General features: G+C 40.0%; 3 protein-coding genes across 4 annotated transcripts in view; 2 read left to right on the forward strand and 1 right to left on the reverse strand.

Annotated features, from left to right (window-relative positions):
- Positions 1 to 4,739: 4,739 nt before the first annotated feature.
- LOC146551090 (tubulin alpha-1C chain-like) lies at positions 4,740 to 7,175 on the forward strand. The gene is made up of 4 exons (XM_085260431.1): positions 4,740 to 4,889; positions 5,585 to 5,807; positions 5,894 to 6,042; positions 6,144 to 7,175. The coding sequence occupies exons 1-4, from the start codon at positions 4,887 to 4,889 to the stop codon at positions 7,116 to 7,118; spliced, it is 1,350 nt and encodes a 449-aa protein (XP_085116557.1). The 5' UTR covers positions 4,740 to 4,886; the 3' UTR covers positions 7,119 to 7,175.
- Positions 7,176 to 10,822: 3,647 nt separating this feature from the next.
- Positions 10,823 to 16,425, forward strand: LOC146551091 (tubulin alpha-1C chain-like). The gene is made up of 4 exons (XM_085260432.1): positions 10,823 to 10,914; positions 12,621 to 12,843; positions 12,930 to 13,078; positions 13,180 to 16,425. The coding sequence occupies exons 1-4, from the start codon at positions 10,912 to 10,914 to the stop codon at positions 14,152 to 14,154; spliced, it is 1,350 nt and encodes a 449-aa protein (XP_085116558.1). The 5' UTR covers positions 10,823 to 10,911; the 3' UTR covers positions 14,155 to 16,425.
- Positions 15,351 to 19,838, reverse strand: part of jph2 (junctophilin 2) — a 29,183-nt gene continuing 24,695 nt past the window's right edge. The window contains exons 5-6 of one of the 2 annotated variants that reach the window (XM_085260425.1): positions 17,068 to 17,168; positions 15,351 to 16,993 (exon numbers count right to left, since the gene is read on the reverse strand). In XM_085260425.1, coding sequence (XP_085116551.1) covers positions 17,088 to 17,168 — 81 coding nt within the window. In that variant the 3' untranslated portion in view covers positions 15,351 to 16,993; positions 17,068 to 17,087. The remainder of the gene's footprint in view (positions 16,994 to 17,067; positions 17,169 to 19,838) is intronic. The other variant, XM_085260426.1, reaches the window with a different exon arrangement.

Here is a 19,838-nt window from a genome sequence, read left to right on the forward strand (position 1 = left end):
CTGTTTAACTGTTTGTCTTTTAAATATTCAGTGATATTCAAAATGATATTTTCAGAATGATTTTTAAATATTCAGAAACTTTACGACATATTAGTCATGAGTAAGTAGCACAAAAAGGTTTGAATCATGTAATTTAAGATGTTTCAAATTCATATGTTTTTAAACATGCATGTAAAAAGCTGATTAGTTTTCTCAATAGCGTTCCAATCTTTTTTCTTGTAATCGATACATAAATCCTACAGCCGTGTTTATAACTACTGTTCATAAATACAGATTTTAAATATTAGTGTGAACCATTGCTTGAAGTTTCAATAGTTAAAGTCAAGCTAAGAAAATCAGTTTTCAGCAGGTGTTTAAAATTCACCTGCTGAATATCTGAGTGATTCAGCCGACCTGAATGACAAAGGAAGACTCTTTCAAAGCTTAGGTACGACAACTGTAATAGCACCAGCCCGTGTGACCCACCTGCCACAAACTTTAATACAAAAGCAGTAAATTTAGGTCAAGTAATGAATAATATCATAAACTAACCACCTTTGATTAAGTTTTTATATAAATAAATATGTTTATGTAAATATATAACTTGGCTGTTGCCCGCTTGCAGTACCTTTATGGTCCACCAGGGGGCCCCAGCCCACAGTTTAGGAATCCTTGCACTGTGACAAATCTTTAGACCGTAATGAGGATCCTGAGGTTTACAATGCGGTCTTCAAAATTTAATAATTAAATAGTATGAACTGTTAAACTGAAACCTTCAACTCACAATAGATCCATGGTGTGAGACTGGAAGGACACACAAACCCAGCCACCGGTGTAAAGTTTGGGCTAAAGCAAATATGTGGATCCATCTGCTGTGACAACCTCATGGAAAATAAGGCTGCAGCCAAAAGTATTCCACTACAACTAAAATAAAAATACTGAATTGACAGCTGTAGTGAATTACTCTTCAGGTCTGGTAAGTCCACGCAGGAGCTATAAGATTAAACTATAAGAGGAACCTCAGATGGGCAGCATTCTCACCTGACCTCCTACTTTACTATTGTATCTAATGAAGCCAAGCAACAGCTTATCCTGACCTTATAAAAACATCTGGAGTTACAAAAGGTACAAAGTACATAAATAAGGTTAGGTGAACATTTTTTTTTCCAGGATTTTTAGCCCCACAACCTCTGAAGTACAGGAGATATCCACATGAAATGTTCAGGGCTGAAAAGCACATTTACTGTAGATTTGCTGCTGTGTTTGGGAACTTAGCCAAGCTGTCAGACAGACGGCCTTACATCTGACTCGAGAATACTTTGATATACTGAGGAGCTCATGGGCGACTCAATGACTGCAAGGCGCCCAGGTCCTGTGGCTGCAAAAAAAGCCCAAAATCATCACTCCTCCACCGCCATGCTGACAGTTAATGTTTGTGCTGATTTACTCTTTTTACCAAATACGATTGTGTGCATCGTAGCCAAACATCTCCACTTTGGTCTTGTTTGTCCAAAGGGCTGTTACAGTTCAGATACTAACATAAATTGTGATGTCGTGTTCTTTTTTAGAGATCATGGCAGCCCCTTCCAAACAATCTGTAGTTTTTCCATTTTTTGTTAAATGAATGATGTGTCGTTCATCTGAGGTTGCATTTACCTGCTTTTAAGACCTCGTCTTATCACCCGATATGTAAAGCCTCAAGCGTGATTTATGGTCCCAGTAATGTGTCTGTCTGTGTACAGTGGATGAAAAGGGGTTTTTACACACCACTAATGTGTTTCCAACTGCACATCACTGAATTGAGTGCTGAATGACTTACAAATGGGCCGGAATGGAGGAGGGAGCAACAGCGGACTGGGAAAGGATGAAGCATAAAACGAATGTTAAAGATAAAAAATTAAAGCATGAAAAGTACAAACAGTGGCTGCGGTGGACAGTTTTCAATACTTATTTCCTCTTCAGATCCTTGCACGTTATCACTTTGTTGTTCTCAGCAGATGGCTGATGGACCAACAAACAAGAGTAGCCCACAGACCGGCTGTAACACATATTTTTCACACTGCCTCCATCAACAGCAAACACTCTCAGCATTCCATAACTACCTGCCTATACCTGCCTTCCCACTATCACAGCTCAAGCATAAAACAAGCATTAGAACTTTCAAGAGTCTATTTTCTTTTTTGGCATGATTGCATTACAGACAAATTGTACATAAAGTAATTATTCTGATGAAAAAGGATGCCTGTTAGTGTTATAGGGATTAATACTGATGTTAAGATGTCGAGCTCATTTTAAACCGTTTGCATTCTGTTTTATCTACAGTGATTTATCATATTCTATAAAATAACATGTTTGTAGTGGCTGTCCTGTGAGGAATACATACCTCCAAAACAGCTTTTATTGAGCTCAGAAAAGCAGCTCAACTACTTGATTAAAGGATTAAAAAGCATAATAAAATATATCGATACATAAAAATTACAGCTGAATTAAAAGGCTTGAGCACTGTGTGACATGGTTAACTGCCAGTATTCACAGGGGGATTACAAATATTAATGAAAAAGTAAGTTTGAGATACTAATACTAATCTGAAAGAGTTTGTGGAGCCTTTGTCTGCTCAGTTTATTAAACAGCAAGAAGCGACTGTGCCACAAGATGGCAGTATAATACAGGGTAGACGCAGAGACTTTGCTTTCACTTTGGGACATTTTAATTTCTGCCTGCCTATTTTTTTTATTTTATTTAATTGAACTGAACTAACTGAACAAAGCACTGCTTACTTTGCTTTGCTTTGCTTGCTCTGACACAACGCCACAGCTGTAGCTGTGACTTCTTCTGGGTCAAAATAAAATTCTAGCCCTTTTTCACTTGCCTTTAAAATTTGAGATTTGTGGAATAGGGGTTGTAAATGTAACTGTAATTTTAAACAGAACTTAGATGTGATTTTCAGGCTTGACATTTTCACGTTTTCTCCCTTTAAAAGTAATAAAGACTCACTGAAAAGGCAAAAATGCAACTTAGAAGACATCATCTTAAAATACCTAAATTTAGGCTTGGGACCTAAATATCCATATAGTATAAAAATATTTTGCATGCATTTCATTAAATATGCTAATAGTAAAAATATCAGCTCATTCCTAAAGTGGTCAGATGGGATTTTTTTCAGTAGAGTTGTATATTGATTTTCAGTCTTTTAGGCTTGCTACCCTTGACAAAGAAGCAGTGTCTTGGAGCCATTTCAGATAGTAGTTTTCTCTAAGCTCAGACATTTTTATTCAGTTTGCCAGTTTTTAAGCATGCTTTTTCTTCTTTTGTCTACCACTTGTCCAATTCCTATAATTTTTTTAAAAACACATTTGCTAAATATTCAGCTAACTCTATGGGAATCACCTGTTGGTGATAAATACCATATTATATCTGTCTAAGTGAATGTTTGGCATTTTATTCCCCCACTGAAACTGGAACAAATAATAAGTGAGTTACTTCGATATGCTTGAATCCTCACAGGTCAGTTTTAAGTGGGTTAATAAACAAACAGAAATTCCTCTGAAATTGATCAGGTATTTGTATTTGTTGTAACTGTTGCTCCCCTATTGGCCAACTGGACAAATAAAGGAAAATAAGGTACATGGACTGGACTGAATGTGAGTGAAAAAAACAGCCAGTGCCCAAAGAAAAACTTTGAAAGACCTTCAGGAAAGTCTGGAGAATTATTGCTCAAGCTCTAGGAGAACTATTGTTACTTAAAAAAAATCTACAAGAAGCCCAGCTCAGGGGAAACAAAGCAAAGAAAAAAGAACGGCTCAAGACTTAATATAGACTTAATGTAATATTACCCTCCATGTTTACTTTTTGTGTAAGTCAGTATGTTTGTGTTTTTACTTTTTCAGGCTTCTGGTTTTGTGGAAAGAAGAATAAGCTGCTGTTTTGAAATGTGTTCTATAAATAAATCTTGCTTGTGACTCTTTGGACCCCGAGCACCAGGTTGGGAGACATAAATCGACATTGTTTAGAGGTACACAGATATTTAAAAACAAGCCCGCAGCACCAAAATGATTCAGGTCTGGTTAAGTAATAATGTCATATGTGATGACAAGTTTCTTTTCTTACAAAAGGTTTTTTTTTTTAAAATTTTGCTGACAATAATGCTGCCCTTATTTTTGAGGGAGTCTATTGGAGTGGATTTCTAAGTGTCATTTTCTTTATTTGAATACTTCTCCCAACACTCTATATTGTGCTTATAATACTCACTGAATGTCATTTAACTAAATAAAGCAGGACTGGGGAACTCAAGGTATATCCCACCCTCCAAGATGCAAGTCTCACCATTCTGTAGCCGGGATGAATCTCCTCCAGGCACTTGTACATAAAACCGGCACGTATAGAATCACCAGTTATATTAAAAAACCGCCTAAAATCTTAATTTGCTTCCAAATAGGGGTTTAAAAAGTTTTTTTCCTCGTGAAAACATATCTTTTTCTCTGTTTACTTTAATTGCCATGTCTTTCTCTTACAATGTATCCGATCATATTTGGTAGATGCTGTAAAGTATGAGTGAAAACAGACAATAAAAACTTAAATGTGAAATCACTGGGGGGAAAAAAGCACAGTTCCTGCCTGAAACACACTGCTGGCAGCTGGGATTGCCTCACCTTCCTGAAAAGTTTGTGCCGTGTCAGGCTGAACGTGACGCTTACAATCTAACCAATAGGAATAGGGCTCGTGTGACGTGACCCAATCAGATTCAGCGGAGCGTTTCCGGCGGGTGAGCGAGTATAAAACGCCCCGCCCAGAGGCAACGCGTCAGTTGCCTCTTACACGGGACTCATAAAGGCCTATTTGTGGGAGCTAACGTTTTTCTCGCTTCCTATTCCTCATTTTAATCCTGAAACTTATCAACGCAAGGAAACATGGTGAGTGTCAAGTTTTTTTTGTCTTTTCCTACAATTAAGTTCAAACTGAAGTTATATCACGTGGTAGCCGGTAATTCAAATCAGCTGAAAGGGTCGTTAAGTTCAGTCGTTACTTAGCTATAAGAAGTTATCATTTCAGGCTGCTAACCAACCCCAGTGTTCAACAGACATTTAGTGTATTTTTGGTGTAGCGTGACGAGGCACAGCCCAAATTCAAGTTCTGCCCCGTCTGTCTGTTTCCGGCTTCTCATGCGCACATTGACCTAGTTGGCAAAGGTCAGCCTGCAGCATTCCTCTGATTAGCGCCTCTCTGAAGAGGCCCGGCCTTTGTGAAGTTGAAGCCACAGACTCAGCAAACAGAAGCAGCTCACTTAAAGTTTTATGGGGTTTTTTGTCTTTTGTTTGGTTTGATGTGAAAATGTTTGTTCTCGACACAAAAGATTTGCTTGTTGCTTTGCTTGATGTACATGTGATATTTCTAAAGGGCTCAGATGTTATCAGCCTCAGGGGAGTCATGACTGTGGCATCCCACTGCTAGCAAAGAGCCTTATTTATTTTCTTCTTCCTCATTTCTCACATTAGTTCCAGAGACGGCCTCAACATGTGATGAGTAGCTTTCAGCTACTATTGGGATTAAAAAAATAGAATGGATGACAAATGAATGACTACTTTTTTTTTTCCCCCCCTCTCCACAGCGTGAGTGTATCTCGGTGCACGTTGGTCAGGCTGGTGTCCAGATCGGCAATGCCTGCTGGGAGCTTTACTGCCTGGAACATGGGATCCAGCCGGACGGACAGATGCCCAGTGACAAGACCATTGGAGGAGGAGACGATTCCTTCAACACCTTCTTCAGCGAGACTGGAGCTGGAAAGCACGTCCCCAGAGCTGTTTTTGTGGACCTGGAGCCCACTGTCATCGGTAAGTGTCATCACCGCTCGCTGAACAATAATGTAGGAAAATTAAAACATCTTTAAAGAAAAACTAACGTAATGTTGTTTGCATAGATGAGGTGCGCAGCGGTACCTACCGCCAGCTGTTCCACCCCGAGCAGCTGATCACAGGCAAGGAGGATGCTGCCAATAACTACGCCCGTGGACATTACACCATCGGCAAAGAGATCATTGACCTGGTTCTGGACAGGATCCGCAAACTGGTGGGTGAATTCAAAGCAGCTAGTATAAAATGTATATACGAATTAAATTATTGAATGAAGTAACTCATGCCTGGTTGTCATGTCTTCCTCTCTGTCCTCAGGCTGATCAGTGCACTGGTCTTCAGGGCTTCCTGGTGTTCCACAGCTTCGGCGGTGGCACCGGCTCTGGTTTCACCTCCCTGCTGATGGAGCGTCTGTCTGTCGACTACGGCAAGAAGTCCAAGCTGGAGTTCTCCATCTACCCAGCTCCCCAGGTGTCCACTGCTGTGGTGGAGCCCTACAACTCCATCCTGACCACCCACACCACCCTAGAGCACTCTGACTGTGCCTTCATGGTAGATAATGAGGCCATCTACGATATCTGCCGTAGGAACCTCGATATCGAGCGTCCTACTTACACCAACCTGAACAGGCTGATCAGTCAGATTGTGTCCTCCATCACTGCTTCCCTCCGCTTTGATGGTGCCCTCAATGTTGATCTGACAGAGTTCCAGACCAACTTGGTGCCATACCCCCGTATCCACTTCCCCCTGGCCACCTATGCTCCAGTCATCTCTGCAGAGAAGGCTTACCACGAGCAGCTAACTGTATCTGAGATCACAAACGCTTGCTTTGAGCCAGCCAATCAGTTGGTGAAATGTGACCCTCGTCACGGCAAGTACATGGCCTGCTGCCTTTTGTACCGTGGTGATGTGGTGCCCAAAGATGTCAATGTTGCCATTGCCGCCATCAAAACCAAACGCACCATCCAGTTTGTGGACTGGTGCCCCACTGGTTTCAAGGTTGGCATCAACTACCAGCCCCCCACTGTGGTTCCTGGTGGAGATCTGGCCAAGGTCCAGAGGGCTGTGTGCATGCTGAGCAACACCACTGCTATTGCAGAGGCCTGGGCTCGCCTCGACCACAAGTTCGATCTGATGTACGCTAAGCGTGCCTTTGTTCACTGGTACGTGGGTGAGGGCATGGAGGAGGGAGAGTTCTCCGAGGCCAGAGAGGACATGGCAGCTCTGGAGAAGGATTATGAGGAGGTGGGAACTGATAGCTTGGGAGAGGATGATGAGGGAGAAGAGTATTAAATGACTTAATGGTCCTGTGCCATTTATTTCTGTCATAAATAAAGTTTGTTCAATGACTGCAATTTGTCTTTTCTTTTTAAAATACTATAAAGGGCACTGGATATCAAATTTAGAATTTCAGTTATTAGAGCTTAATCTAACTTGTGTGGAATTAAAGTGCTCACATGATGCTGTAATACTTTCTGGTACGCACCACTTTAGAAGCCAAAAATCTGCAAAGCCCATCCATCACACAAAGGGTTGATCCTTTCTTTTAGGTCAGAACAATCATAATGTTAACCTTTCAAAATTCCCCACTTAATAAAGATCTCATAACTTGATTTCACATTTTTAATCTCATAAGCATCCATCTGTAGAGGCTCTACATCCCAAACCCTGCAAGACCCACTGTGGTTTAATATAATCTAACAGGTTTCTTGTGTGGTTACTAACAGTGTTTGAAAGTAAAACTGATTAAAGTCTAGTCACTTGGGGGCAGTGATGCTCCACAGATGTTCTGAATCAACATGTTGAAGCTGATCCACACTCACGTTGTTAGTGCTCCACTTGTTTTATCCATTTCAGTTCATGATTTGGAGGTGTTCATTTCCCTGTGAGGTACAGTGCTTCTCATTACTGAAGTGGCAGTCCAGGCTTATGCCCACAAGTCACTGTGCACCTCAGCTGAATCCTACCGATACACCTCAACTATAAGTTATGCCAGTTCATACAGTTTTGTAATGAAACTTAAACAATCATGTAACTGATAAGTTGTTGCAGTGTGAGCTCAGTTTAATTACAGTTTACGGTGAATCATGTTAACCACCATGACTGATGAGGACAATGAGCAGATGGGTCAGACTTTGAAGTACCCCTCACATCTATAAAACAATAAAGGTGCCATTCATCAGGTCATACAGCTATTTTTAAAGCAGGACTGTTTGAAAATTGCAAAACAAAATGTAAATGTGTCGAGGATACTGTGAGCACAGTCAAATGTTTTAGTGAGTGGTGTACTCTGGAAAAACATTCTCTCCCATTTGTCTCCAGCTTTGTCTCCGTATGTAATCTGAGACAGATATGTTTGCCCTCTCATAACTTTGCCTATATTTTTCTGTGTATAAGGTTTAAAACATGAATCTTTTTTATGATGATTATTTATTTTTAATGGAATAACAAAGTGACTTCAGCAAAATGCCCCCGTTCATATTGTCTGCTGCCACCTCTGCTCATACCTCCAGTAGTTCTATAGGATGGATGAGAAATAAAAAATAGAAAAGCAGAAAATAGCCCAGATTTCAGAGACTCCAAGTAATAGAAAGGATTTAAAAGATGAATTCCAATGGCAATTTTAGCTTTTTGGACTTTAATATTTTTCTAATAAAATGGTGCATTATTTCCTTTTATACTGTCATGTATATCCCCGACACTGCAATATAAGTTTGTCAGGAACTGTAAGAGATGAAATATTGTTAAGTATAGAAAACTGAATGTCAGCAGCCTCATACAACTTATTTCTTATTAAACCTGTGAAGTGGACGTGTAACGTCACCAAAAAGAGGCCTAAAGGCAGAATGTGGGGTAACCAAAATGTAGGTTATACAGTAATTGATTCATCATCATGCAGGAAATTTCATGCTGTCAATAATGGCAACAGCACCCTGCCACCTGGCATTCCTTCCCCTCGGTGCACCCCTGCTTGACAAGAGGCCAAAATCTGATTCCACACGTATGTCCTGATAAGTTAGATCGTCCACCAGCCAAGGACATCTGCGTTGAGAGAAGCCCTTCATGCAGGGGCAGTGCCAGAGCATAAGCACTGGGCGGGAACCCAGCTTTCACAGGGGTGGATTTGGCTCACATCAATTTACTGTTTCAAGTCCATTATGTGCAGGAGGTTATTATAGGTACTAAAAGTGAAGTAAAAACTGAAACTAGGTGTTAGAAAAAGAATGAACTGAAACAAAAATACAAACTAAAAAGAAGGTTAACTAAAATGATAATGCACTTACAAGATTAACTAAAATAAAAATAAACACTAAATCTTATTTTTGGTCTTTGATGAGGTCAAATTTGTAAATCAGTTTATTGAGACAAGGATGTCTACATAACCTGAAAATGTTTATATACGCATTAAAATATAAAGCTAACAGTGAAACTGAATATTTTCAATTAATAAAAATGAAACAGAATGACTCAATACGCTGTGGAAAGTAAACTTAATTGAAATAAAAATTAATACAAATAAAAGAAACATGTAACTCTGATGTTCAAAGCTATACTTGTAGTCACGTAACAGATCCATAAAAGAGAGGTTATAAACAAAGATGCAAAGCAGAAAAACCCGTTGGATTTACATTACATTTAAAACAGCAGGTCTACTGCAGGAGGCTTTAATAAACTTCTAATTTGGCCACATTTACAGGCTACACAACAAATGTAACTTTAAACTATCTGACGAACATATATCCTTAACTACAAGCATTCAAGTGGCTAAATTAATTCACCACATACTAGAAAAGTTGGAGTCACACTGCAGAATTTTTCACCCCATTTTTATTTATTTTTCGATTGTCTTGCCAGATCATGCATTAAAGCTACATGAGCTGACGGATGACTGTTTTTACTATAGCTCCAAAGACAAAGTGTAGGATCAGTGTCTTCAGTCATACTAGTGATCTTTATGACTGTATTAGCACTAAGCCTGAGCTTTGATATCTTTTTACTCGAGTAACTTAGTGCAGATGTTTATTTTAAGTTCCTTCAACCATAAAACCTATTTAAATAGTTTGGAAAGTGTATCGGTAACATTCAGATGATGGGTAACAAAGACCTTTTTAAACATACCTGAATCAGCAAATGAGGAGATTTCCATAACCTGTTTTCTCACATCCTTGTTGCTGTTTTTCAACCTCATCTAGCTTCTTTTCCAGGCAATAACCCAATTCCCCAATCTGCATCATTAGTACCTTTCCACTGAATTTCCAACCTTTTCACATAATCCTGAACAACAGCCACAATGGCAGTATTATTGCCCATCTTTAGTTTCACACCTGCGTGCTGTGGGTATCTCTGTTAGAAGAGGAGTGAGAAGGTGGCTGAAGTCAGCCTGGAACAAAAAAAAAAAAAAAAAAATCAGCAAAATTCCAGGATTGGTGGCTACTCAACTTCCAACATACTTTTCTCTGGCTCAAGGCTATTATTTAAAACCGCTCTGGATCAGAGCTTTTAGTTGAGGTTTGAGGTAGAGGTGCACACAAACCTGAGAATAGAAGTTCCAGATCCCACTATCAGGACTCCTTTCTTCTGTTCCTGCATCGCTTGGACAACTTAATGCAAAACCTTCTGGTTGGACGAATCAGTGTTCTTTGCAAATAGGTGGCAAGTGACCAGATCCATTAAGCCCAGATGTTAGATCTTCATAATGTTTCTTTATAATTCTGAAGTCTATAAAAGCCAAATGTTCATATGGAAGTGTAACATATCCATTCTTCATATAATGAAATAGCCCTAATAAGTTGTTAAAACCATGTTGTACTCCACAAATATTTAAGAAATCGTAAGAAAGCACCTGCAGAGATCTCCATCCTACCGTCTGGTCCATTTTAACCAATAGGCGCAGGTCTCATGCGACATCAAACCAATCAGATCCAGGAGACTGTTTCCGGAGGATCTAGGGTTATAAAAACCACCGTGTAGCAGGAGCTGGTCATTTATCTCTTACACAGGATTCATAAAAGCCTGTTTGTAGGAATTAACTAATTTCTCCTCTTTTTCCTCATTTCGGCTCTGAAACTTCTTGACTTCAGGAAACATGGTGAGTAAATTTTTTTTCTCTTATTAAGTGTCGATTTAATCAAAAATCATTACTGAAATAGTCAATAATCAGGTGGCAGACCGTTAACTGAGATTAGCCGGAAGTATCAGCAGGATTTAGCAACACCAATTTCATTTTTAAAAGGATAAAATTCACACTGTTAACCAGACTACGCTGTCCTGACTGTATTTTTGGTGCGATATGACAGGACACATCCAAAATTCAAGTTATTTGCTTGTGTCCGTTTCCGGCTTCTTGTGCGCGCACTGAGCCAGTTGTCAACAGGTCATCCTGCTTTCAGGCTGAAGCATTCCCATGACTAACAACTCTTTGAAGGATCCTGGCCTTTATGAACCTGCGACCGCAGACTACAAACAAACCAACTCACTTGAAGCTCAATTGTTCTTCTTCTTCTTCTTCTTCTCATGTCTTTAATGTTTTTGGGCGTGTATGGGCTACTTTTTTGTAAAGAAGTCTTTCATTGTCTACAGCTGTGTTTGCTTTGCTGAACTCTGATGTGCACTTGTTTGTTCTCGATTGTCTTGTCCTGGCTCACATGCGACATATTTCTAAAGGGTTGTTAGTTCAGAGCGTAAAAGGCCTCAGGTGACCACATGAGTAGCGGACAGGCTATGTAAATTGGAGTAGCGATTTCGGAAGCGGCAAATAGCGGGCGGAATTTTTAAGATCCCACACATTCTGAACGTCCTGAATCTGTCGCCATCTCCTGTAGATTGCTCTCGCCACAGCGACCATAGCGCGCGGGTGCGCTCCCCAAATACGCAAAAAGTTGCGCACACGCTGCCATCTATCCGTCTCTCTCCCGTGATCGATGTGATCTCTTTCCAGTGTCTACCTGCTAATTTATGACGAAAATGTTTCTGATGTAAGAGGGTCTAAAGAAAGTTAAAGCTGAGACAAAACCAAAAACTGATGTCACTACTGAAGAGTGAGAGACCGGAGGATGTACTACAGACCATGTTCTCCAACCTTAGGCTTTAGGTTTTGTAGAACCAACTAAGTCAGAGTCGGAGATTATTATCAGACAGTGGTTATGATCCTTCTGCAGGGTCTGTGAGTGCTTACACAACAGGCAAGTTTGGTGCATCATTTGACTCTTCTGCACCAAAATGGATTAGTTGAGCAGCGACTTCTCAAATCAGATGCAAATGATAGAAAAAATAAAGCTGACATTCCTGAATACAGGCAAATTTCTGTGACTGGTCCTTTGTTGGTAGGATGTGGTTTAACAGGTTGCGTATAAAAGGTGTTACTTCAGAAGAAAAATTACATCAGTGATGAATTCAACTTCCCTTAAACCAAAACTCTAAACATAACCTGGCCTGACTTCCGCATAAGTTACCTTTGCGATGTAATTAGGTTAAGAGAGCTATGCAAGTGACAGTGAAAACTGACTTCAAGTTCAACTTGGCTCGCTAAAGCATTAACAGTGTTAAGAATTCTCTCAAGTGGGATTCATTTGTTGCAAGGGACAAATTACATAGCTGACTGATGGAACGATTAAATATTTTTAATGTTCTATACTAAAATTCCAGTATTGCTGAAATCACAGTCCTAAATCATGAAGCCATATTCCCCCAGGTAACTTTACGTTAGTTGAAGAGCAGGTCTAACAATGTAATTTTTGGATAATAAGTCAAAAATGAGGTCACCAAATAAATGGCTTTTCCATCTCATTTCCACAGCGTGAGTGTATCTCAGTGCACGTTGGTCAGGCTGGTGTCCAGATCGGCAATGCCTGCTGGGAGCTTTACTGCCTGGAACATGGGATCCAGCCGGACGGACAGATGCCCAGTGACAAGACCATTGGAGGAGGAGACGATTCGTTCAACACCTTCTTCAGTGAGACTTGTTCTGGAAAGCACGTCCCCAGAGCTGTTTTTGTGGACCTGGAGCCCACTGTCATCGGTAAGTGTCATCACCGCTCGCTGAACACTAATGTAGGAAAATTAAAACATCTTTAAAGCAAAACTAAAGTAATGTTGTTTGCATAGATGAGGTGCGCAGTGGTACCTACCGCCAGCTGTTCCACCCCGAGCAACTGATCACAGGCAAGGAGGATGCTGCCAATAACTACGCCCGTGGACATTACACCATCGGCAAAGAGATCATTGACCTGGTTCTGGACAGGATCCGCAAACTGGTGGGTGAATTCAAAGCAGCTAGTATAAAATGTATATAAGAATTAAATTATTGAATGAAGTAACTCATGCCTGGTTGTCATGTCTTCCTCTCTGTCCTCAGGCTGATCAGTGCACTGGTCTTCAGGGCTTCCTGGTGTTCCACAGCTTTGGCGGTGGCACCGGCTCTGGTTTCACCTCCCTGCTGATGGAGCGTCTGTCTGTCGACTACGGCAAGAAGTCCAAGCTGGAGTTCTCCATTTACCCAGCTCCCCAGGTGTCCACTGCTGTGGTGGAGCCCTACAACTCCATCCTGACCACCCACACCACCCTAGAGCACTCTGACTGTGCCTTCATGGTAGATAACGAGGCCATCTACGATATCTGTCGTAGGAACCTCGATATCGAGCGTCCTACTTACACCAACCTGAACAGGCTGATTGGTCAGATTGTGTCCTCCATCACTGCTTCCCTCCGCTTTGATGGTGCCCTCAATGTTGATCTGACAGAGTTCCAGACCAACTTGGTGCCATACCCCCGTATCCACTTCCCCCTGGCCACCTATGCTCCAGTCATCTCTGTAGAGAAGGCTTACCACGAGCAGCTCTCAGTGGCTGAGATCACAAATACTTGCTTTGAGCCAGCCAATCAGATGGTGAAATGTGACCCTCGCCATGGCAAGTACATGGCCTGCTGCCTGCTGTTCCGTGGTGACGTGGTGCCCAAAGATGTCAATGCTGCCATTGCCGCCATCAAAACCAAGCGCACCATCCAGTTTGTGGACTGGTGCCCCACTGGTTTCAAGGTTGGCATCAACTACCAGCCCCCCACTGTGGTTCCTGGTGGAGATCTGGCCAAGGTCCAGAGGGCTGTGTGCATGCTGAGCAACACCACTGCTATTGCAGAGGCCTGGGCTCGGCTCGACCACAAGTTCGATCTGATGTACGCTAAGCGTGCCTTTGTTCACTGGTACGTGGGTGAGGGTATGGAGGAGGGAGAGTTCTCCGAGGCCAGAGAGGACATGGCAGCTCTGGAGAAGGATTATGAGGAGGTGGGCGCTGACAGCGTGGTAGACGACGATGAGGGAGAAGAGTATTAAGTGCTAGCATATTCCTTCTCTTAATCTCTACCATCTAGTTTCATAAAGTTTAATTGAACGCACCATTTGTGCTAATGAATTACAGGATAGTAGAATTTCTTTATAATTTTCAGATTATTCAGTTTTAGCAAAAAACAAAATTATGTCTTGGCTGGAATCAAATACTTTTATCCACTGTGTACTTTTAACATGACCTAATCTATCTTTACGGATGTTGCCAGCATGGGGACTCATACTCCTTTCTAGTCACTTGAGGGCAGTGATGCTCCACACATGCTGACTCAACACCATGTTGAAGTGCTTGACATTTCAAACTATTGCAGGTACTTTACCTGACCTGAGGCATTAGAATGGTGATATCACAATTAATAGTGTGACAATTCTCCTTTGATCATGGCTCAATTCACACCTCAGTTTTGGCTCAGATCTTGAGCTGGATTATTCAATCTACATTCTGTTCATGGTCTGGCATTAAATTATTTTTTCAATTTACCAAAACAGGTGTATTTATAGTTTTATAACAGAACATTGGGAAGAATACAGAAGTCTTTGGTACGAAAGGTGAGGACATCAGCAACCAGACAAAGAGAACCCACCAGAGAGGAGGAGAGGCTGTGTGTATGTGAGGGCACTTGCATTACATATAGCGTTATCTTAGTGGAAACCTATTCTGTTTGATTCATTTTCCATTTAATATCACAGAATAAAAGACTTGGTTTGAGTTTATTTTTCACTTTCCAGTCCAGTGCTCTGTAATAAGGAACTATATGTGAAAGGAATAACAAAAAACAAAAGTCTTTATTGCTGGCAGAACCCCCTCTATTCTGATGTTTGTCCATTTTCTCCATACCTGAACAATTTCCAAATAGACAGTACAATGATCTATTGTCACTGTTTGATTTTTGGTGTAGATTTCAGGATTGTTACACCCATATTTACCATTCGGATGAGGTTTGACATGCCTGACTGAGAACCACCAAGGCCAAACGTTGCCTTGGTTTAAAATTGGGTGTGATATTCACTGTGGCGCAAGGCAGGGACAGAGGGCGTCTCATGCTGGCAGACAGGTGGTGTTTAAAAATACTTTCTTCTTCTGTTACTAGACTGGATTTCTTCAGGGTAATGAATGATGACGAGTACGTTCAAAATCTCAAAGCTAACAGTGGGAGCTGTTACAGATCATCAAAAATAAAAGATTCACAAGTGTAAAAGTTTTTAATTTGACTTCAGCTGTATTTCTGCTCTAAAACAGAAAAAATAAAGTGGCTTCCACATTTGCATTGACACTGGTATGAATCATTGGTAGATTACAGGTAAACCACAATGGGGAATTTCTTAAACTGGTTTTTACTACTTTCAAAACAGTTTTATATGCTTGTAGACTTTTTCACTAGTGGTCTGTGTGTACATTTGCAAACTCAAAGGCAAAAAAAACAACAAAAAACTGCAGCTAAAACTCTGTTCCTTTTAAATCCTAACTGGGTTAAGAAAATAAAAGCTTTCTTCTCAATATAAGACATGGAGTTAAGAATCTTTCTATTTTCCTCCATCTCACAAACATGAGGTAATCTGACTCATTTGGGAAACAAATTTTAGGATTACAACTTCTGATTGTACTAATGAGCCCTCCCCCCAAAATCCTACAACAGAATATTTTGAATGCTGTAAAGATGTGCACTTCAAAAAAGGTACAAAAACACAGATGCATACAAAGTGTTCTCATGTGTACAAAAGCTGATCTTACAACAGGCCCTGAAAATAAAGCAGTGGACAGTTTTCTACACTGACACATAAAATAATGAACCCAACCCACTCCCTGCTGCAAGATAATTATGTAGATCCAGCAACCTTACAACAACATACAGGGACAGTTTCAAATTAGATAAACTCCAGCCATCATTTTCCTCTTGCAAAACTTGCACAACTCTGTATTAAAGCTGCCTGGGTGCTAAACAGCATTGCACGACACCACAGGAACCTACGCAGCAGCAGCGGCACTCATAAGCTTCTTATTTTCCCTTCTCTATTTGGTTTATCAGCTTCCCCAAAGCAAAGCAGCAGAATGACAGGAAATGCACATAAATCCCAGTGAAAACTGAAAACTTCACAGTGTAGTACACCACAGTCTCAAAGATTTTGCAGAAACTCACAACGCTTTGAAAATGTTGCCAGTAAATAAACCCCCCCTTTTTTTTTTTTTTTTTTACAGTACCACTCGGAGAGCTTCTTGATGAGACTCAACACACGCGAGATCCCTACTCCTGACAGTAACAGTTATCACGCCCAAACCCTTCACACATCTGCTGTAGTTTTTGTGTCTAAACAATCAAGTTCAAGGCATTATAGAGAGAATATTCAGTCTGGCGATTAAAAACGTATCTAGGTGGGTTTGTCTTATGTGCCTGATTCACTCTTGTGAGATCCAGATAGTCTGAATGCCAATTAAGTGTTTATTTAAAAGCCATATTGCAAAAATGTTGACACGCTCATGACACACTGTGAAAAAGTTGAATTCTTGAGTGCCACCCTTCTTTCCTCAGCATCATCACCGGGACATAACCTACCATTCACCCACCAATTTTTTTTTTCCTCTAAACAAATCATTTTTAGATGCACTGAACAGTGCCAGCCCTTCAATGTCCTTCAGTTTCTCTAACCTCTTGAAAGAGAGGAGCTTCGCAGAGCCTCACGAAGTCATATCAACAAAAACCATCCTAGGAGCTGCAGCGGTCTGCGTGAGGCTTCTGTTCCTCCTCAGTGTTGTCTTTGATCTCTGGTCTTTACTGAGGAGGAGGAGGAAGCCCATCTCTCTCTGACACTGCTGTTAACCTGTAGCAAACTGATATTAGTGGATTCATGTTTATTTTTACTGTATCGCCTCTTCTGAGTACATTTTGATGGTGTGTTTATTACCTGAGGAGGTGGAAAATGTCTCATGACAAAATGTGAACGAAGAGAATGGCCAGGCCGATGTTGAGCAGGATTACCATGCAGATCATGATGGTGTTTGGGCCCTTAAAAAAGGAAAAGAACTCAATGCAGAATAAGGACAGCGGATCCAGTCAAAACTGGAGATGAGTGAAAAATTAAAGGAAAAACCTAAACCTTAGCTCCAACAGTAAAGGGACCCAGTGGTCCTGTTATGTAGAAGGGTACATTACGGTGTCCTGATGGGAGGAACGGTTTCCAGGAGTAAAATGCCTCCATGGATGTGCAAGTTAACTTAAAATTAATCCAAATTACTTTTCTTTTTGCCATAAGTCAAAAGCTAAGGAAATATGAGACAAAAATAAAACAACAAATTCAGAAAATTCATAAATTCATATCAATTAAAACCTTAGAACTAAGCCTAAGTTAATCACACAATTAAATACAAGGTCCAAAAGAGTGGTTTCGTGGATCAGCTTACCACATGAAAGGGGGACAATGAGTCATCAGAGAAATTAGTTTCTAAGTAGAGCTAAAAAAATAAAATACTCAAAGAAATATTGATAATTGAACCCTTGATAATGCTGATAATAATGATTTGATTATTAAATAAGTCTTACAACTATTTTCTCTAAAGTTGCAAGTGATTCTGCAAAGATTCAAGAAACAAATGGAAACTTACTCAGTTTTGAGGTGTTAAACACCAACATGTAACATAAATGCTACTTAAAATGCAAAATTCTTAGAAATTTTTGAGAAAATGTATCCTGATGTCTACGTTGGGGGGAAAAAGAAAGTAGAGCCCCTGCCTCTTCTTCTACTGTTATCACTTGGAAAAATCTTAAGCGACATATACAACATCAAATATAATGTCAGTTATTCATTATGATGATGCTACATGAACTTAAACTGTACAACACTGAGTGTACTGACTACAAATCAAAACTTAGATATGCAAATTTACATTTGATTTCCTTAAAAAAAAAGTTGTCAGAAGATTCAAAAAACACTATAAAAATAGAATTTTATGGGAATTATTTCATGGTTCAGGCTTTACAGGATTAAGACTACATATTTATCCTGGAATAATATTGTGCGAGCTCAACCCGATGCCGTGGTGAAAATTGCATACTCTACCAAATCAGAGCTCCACTTTCAGTAATGCAGTCACCCCTTTTTGTACAATGGGACTCCATGAACATATGTGATGACATTTAAACCTGAGATAATTAGCTTCTGACACAAAATTGATAATGATACTTGGGATACTCATGAAGATTTTGACAGACTTTAGTTTCTTTCCCACAAAAAAGGAAAATGCTAACTAAATTCAGGGTCAAATGACAAACAGTGTTTGAGATCGCCCAGATAAAGGTCGTGGGTCAGCTTGTCTACTGGCTCTCCCCTACAGACATTAAATCTGAACCTAATGAAGCCCTGTGGGAGATTTTGAATTTACGTCATACATAGCACTCCCCACCACCATCAACACACCAAATGAGGCAAAATCCTCTGGATGAATGGTGTTTATAGTGTTCCAGCAGGCTGGAGAATCACAAAGACTCCGAGTGCTCTGAAACCTTTCTAATTGCATGTGATGGCCATAAACCTTATTAAGACACTTTGTTTGTTTTTCTTTAACCTTCCTAATCTGTGGCTGTTCATGTTGGGTTTTATCTTTTCAATGCAAAGAATTAATAAAGGATTATCAAAATTATTATTTATAGGAGATGGTTGTACCCAAAACATATCTTGTGAGCAAGTTCAAAATAAGACTGCAGGAGGAGCAAGACAAAAAAAAAAAAGAGACAAAAAAAGGGGTTTAACATCTAGAACAGCCTAGTTAAAGGGTAAGAAAATTGTCCTACCAGCACCTTTAAAGATCAGAAATTAACACCCCTTATCCCTTTTGTGAGATTTACGGGTGCAGATGGGAGCAATCTGCTAGCTTTGGTTAGCTCTAGGCTAGCCATTTCTTCCTGTTTCCTGTCTTTATGCTAAGCTATAATCAGCCTCCCACATTCCAGCTTCATATTGGCAGGTACATTGTGTACACTGTCTTCTACTTCCCGAATACAAACCAATTTAAGCATATTTCAATAAAAGTTGCTTCAATCCTAGCTTATAACAAATATTTACAATGTAAAAGTGAGCATTTCTTTGTCATGCATGCTATTTCTAAGTGTATTTTTATTTATTTATTTATTCCCATCTAGCCAGCAGGGAAACTAAAAGAAAATTGTTTGGACATAACAGATAATTATCGTCCACTGAGATTAGTAAATGTCACCTTATTTGGTGGAGGTTAGTACTGGCTGATACAGATGTTTGGCTGATATATTTATAGCCATAATTATAACTTAATGCTGATGCTTAGGGTACATGCTTAGCTAAAACTTTAAAACCAATGTAACATTAATACCTGAAATTGGCAGGCAATATAAAGCAAATGCACATTTAAAATAGAGAAAAAGGAGACATAGCATTCATTTACAACTATTTCCCCCTCCAACAAACCAGAACAGTAGTCTGGCTTTGCCCTTATACGGTAAATAACGTGACTGGATATGGTGTACACTTTTATTTGACTATGATGGTGTCAAGCTGTGCTCTTTAGTTAGAAACTAGGACTTATGGTCATTAATGTCAGCAGTAATGCTAGTGTATATTTTTAAGGCTGTACTGAGCTAAATGCTTATACGAGCATCGGTAAGAATTACTCTCTGGGGACACTGAATGTGTGTGGAAAATTTAAC

The sequence above is a fragment of the Mchenga conophoros genome, linkage group LG20, assembly GCF_057382185.1.
Source record: "Mchenga conophoros isolate Kocher_MC1m ecotype Shallow Benthic linkage group LG20, M_conophoros_male_GT1.1, whole genome shotgun sequence".
Classification (NCBI taxonomy): domain Eukaryota; kingdom Metazoa; phylum Chordata; class Actinopteri; order Cichliformes; family Cichlidae; genus Mchenga; species Mchenga conophoros.